This window comes from Crocodylus porosus, unplaced genomic scaffold (genome assembly GCF_001723895.1).
Source record: "Crocodylus porosus isolate Cpor-Errol unplaced genomic scaffold, CroPor_comp1, whole genome shotgun sequence".
NCBI classification, from domain to species: domain Eukaryota; kingdom Metazoa; phylum Chordata; order Crocodylia; family Crocodylidae; genus Crocodylus; species Crocodylus porosus.
The window spans coordinates 16483569-16487323 of NW_017728923.1; the positions used below are offsets into that span (position 1 = coordinate 16483569).

Here is a 3755-nt window from a genome sequence, read left to right on the forward strand (position 1 = left end):
GTCAGGGCGGCTAGGATCTGGAACCAGCTTCCAAGAGAAGTGGTGCAGGCTTCTACCCTGGGGGTATTTAAGAGGAGGTTAGATGAACATCTTGCTGGGGTCGTTTGACCCCAGTATTCTTTCCTGCCATGGCAGGGGGTCAGACTAGATAATCTGCTCAGGTCCCTTCCGACCCTAGAAACTATGAAACTATTGTTTTCCCATATTTGGAAATAGAATATGAAATACTTACTGCCACACAGGTTAAAGCTGTCAGAACTCCTGAGAAAAAGCCCCCTCTTCGAGGATTAGTTCTTACTGCATTTGCTGCTGTAGGAATCTGATCATTCCCATATTTCTGAAAGGCTGTCAGACTGCGAGTTATCTCACTATTTTGCTGAATGTCTTCTTTTCTCTGTTTAGTGACATCGGGAAATAGCTTTTCAATAGCATCCCTAGGGGAAAGAAAAAGAATACTTATCAGTCACTTTGTGATAAGTTGTCTGAACTTATTGATATCCAGAACTGGAACTCTCCTCTAGTACCCTGTTTTCCTCACTTCTTTGAGAGGGTAAATTTGGAATGAAACAAGTTTTGGAAATAAACAATGATTAAACACTAATATAAGCATTTCACAAATAATAGCTAAAGTCAAGCTAGCGTTGCTATACAGGAATACAAAGCAAAAAAATTAAAGTTTAAACAAATACACACTACTACTGCATTTAGAGCGTTGGGATATACTTTTTAGAGGACTCCTAACAGGTTTTGAGCAGTTATTGACCAAATCTCAGGAGCAAAACTTTTATCAAAAGAATAAAACGTAATACATTTCAGACAATTTTAATTCTGAAAACAAAGTACCAAAACATAAATACAATTCAAGACAATGACATAAACATGAATATTTAGCTCTGTTCTATTTCAAGACAAAAAAAATTCCCCAAGAGTCTTAAGAACTCACTGGGCGCATCTACATGTTCATTGATGTGCTGTAATTATGACACATTAAGTTTAGTACCTGTAATGACAGATACTAAACTTAATGTGATGTAATCAGTGCTACTGCAAATAGTCTTTTTGTGATGTTAATGTGCAGTAGACTAAATCTACCGCACATTAGCATGGGTTTTCCTGCTATGCTAATGCACAGTAGAATTAGTCTATCGTGTTTGAAGTGCCTCGTATAGACCCACCCACTTTTAACCTGATTTTGGAATGATCAGTATTATTTCTGAAAAGATAATCACCATATTTGCTCACATACCAAATGTCCCCCTCTCTTCCCCAAATCAGCCCTCCAAAATGGACGCATATCTTAAGCAGGGAATTTGATTTTTTCCCCCTGGAATATAAACATAGAGGGACAGAAGCAAGCACTGTGCTAAATGCTGCCAAGATGGCTGAAACAGAAAAGGCAAAGGGTCTTATAGCCACACTAAGGCCAAGCACTGTAGGTTGTACCTGAATCTGCAACTGAGATACCTCAGGGCTGTATGCAGTTTATAGCATTTTGATGGTGTTGAGACCTTACTTGATTATTTACAGGAACTTCTATAAAGAACGGTTTACAGTAAAGTAGTAACAGTTTTTGCTAGTGTCCTTGCAAGGATCTGGGGCCTAGTCCTGGAAGTTCCTGGTGGTTCACCCAGACTATTTCATAGATATTCTGTGTTTCCCAAAGGACTTGCTCTACACCACACAGTTGGCCATGACTTATGAACACATCTTTTCCCCCCTATATTCTGCCTTCCAAAAACAAGTTGTGTGTCTTATCTGGGGGCACGTCGTATGCAAGAGAATATAGCAGGTATTATGATTAACTCCGTCAAAGGAATTAAACAATCTAAAAAGGGAAGAAAAGTCAGAGCTCCTCTCGGAAATAAGTATGTGAACAGTTCAGAACAATTACCAAGTATGAGGGACTGAAAGTTTTAATACGACTGCAAGAAAGCTCAGACAGAGAAATTTTGAAAAGCTGCAGCAAGTAACTCAACAAAAAGGATATATGCACATCTCTTTGCTTTAGGAAATTCAGAAAAAATATATTAAAATCACCTGAGGAGGATGTTGACCTTGGGGAATCCTTCCCATTTTTCTCTGCATTCTGGACATTCATTCTTTTTAGAAGACAACCACCAGAAGGCTAAGCAGTGTCTACAGAAACTATGCCCACAGTTCAAGGTAGTGGGATTGATCAGAATATCATAACAGCAGTGGCAAGAAAATTCAGTAACTGAAATCTGGCGGTTGATCTTGGGAGCAGCATTTGATCTAACTTTTTCTTTCTCAGCTTCAGTTTCTAAAGTCACATCTTCCTCCATTTCCCCTTTTTTCAGGTGATTAGAAAGCCGTCTCTCCAAGTGCTTAAATCATGTAAAGTGTTAATAATTCTGCAAAACAATGCAAGAAGCCATTATTTTACTCCCTAGCAACACCAAACAATAGTCACAAAAATATTAGATGCAATAAAGCAAGAATATAAGACAGACACTTTCTAATCCTCCCCTCCAGTTAATCATTTATCTAATGGACAACTATAGCATTAGTAGCACCACCTTCCTGCAAAAATACAACTACTACAAACAACTCAAATGCAAGTTTTAAATGTAAACAGAACGATAACTTTTCCTTAGTTAATTTGATGTGAAATAATTTTTAAAAGTCTCAATAAGCATGTGCTGAGACCATGTATATTTATCAACATTTAATAAATAGTTAAAACACTAAGCCAAAAATCAATACAGGTTTAATTTTAACCGAAGATACCACCAGTTGGCATAATCTAGACCTAAGTTATTCTACCCATTTTCATCTTGCAAAGCCCCAAACCTGCTCTGCAGAAGCAGACTCCTTGATTCAGTGGGGTCCTGTGTGGCAGCTGGCCTGTACCCATGAATGAAGAATGGGAACCTGAACTGGCTCCCCCAGCAGGAATTAGTTGACCACAGTGCTCCTGGATACAACTATAGTTTCCTACCGTCTCGCCAACAAAAACCACCAAAAGCTTATTCTCACATTGAGTCCCCGCTAAACTTAACCTCAGTAGGAAAGATCTATGAGCGTTTCGGGAAGTAAAACAGACATTTCAAAATAAAAGCATTACTACAGCAATGCTAAGTGCGGAAACTACACAGCAATAGGGAACGCTGGTGACGGTGCTGTCGAGCACACCCATCGCTTGTGACTACGTAGAAACGATGAGGGCCAATGCAGAATCAGAGCAGGCAAAATGGTTTTGTTTTGCAACTGCCATTACTTTCTGAAAGGTCCCATTTCTAGAGAAGGAACAGGCCTCAAAGCCTGTCTGGTTACCACTCCTCTCTTCCCTCACTCTTTGAAGAGGCAAAGGTGCGGGCTTATCTCCTTTGTCTCTCCAAAGCACCAGCGGTCCTGCTCTGTCTCGGGTGCTCCCGTGCCGAGCTCGGCAGGCCCCGCTCCCGGAGCCTGCCTCGGCCCGAGAAGCAGCAGGCGCAGGCAGGCACTTACCCGGCCAGCATCCGGAGCCCGGGAGCGGCCCCCCTGCGCTTCTTCGCCCGCGGATGCGGCCCGCGGCGGGTTCCTGTGACGGACAAGCCCAAACGTTACCGGAACAACACGCGGCAGCGAGTTTCCGCCCGGCCGCGCCCTCCCCGCTGCTTGCGGAGCCCAGGCGCCACAACCGCCTCGCAGATCCCCGCCCCCACGCCGGGGAGGCCGTGCCCCGCGCCGCAGCCGAGCCCCGGGCAGAGGGCGCAGCCGCACTCACCCCACCGGCCGCCCTGGGCCCCGGCGGC

General features: G+C 43.3%; 1 protein-coding gene across 1 annotated transcript in view; it reads right to left on the minus strand.

Moving 5' to 3' along the window:
* Window positions 1-2967, minus strand: part of BFAR (bifunctional apoptosis regulator) — a 9817-nt gene extending 6850 nt beyond the window's left edge. The window contains 5 exon segments of the mRNA XM_019540129.1: window positions 233-434; window positions 2038-2336; window positions 2339-2372; window positions 2812-2836; window positions 2839-2967. Coding sequence (XP_019395674.1) covers window positions 233-434; window positions 2038-2336; window positions 2339-2372; window positions 2812-2836; window positions 2839-2875 — 597 coding nt within the window. The 5' untranslated portion in view covers window positions 2876-2967.
* Between the last annotated feature and the right edge of the window lie 788 nt (window positions 2968-3755).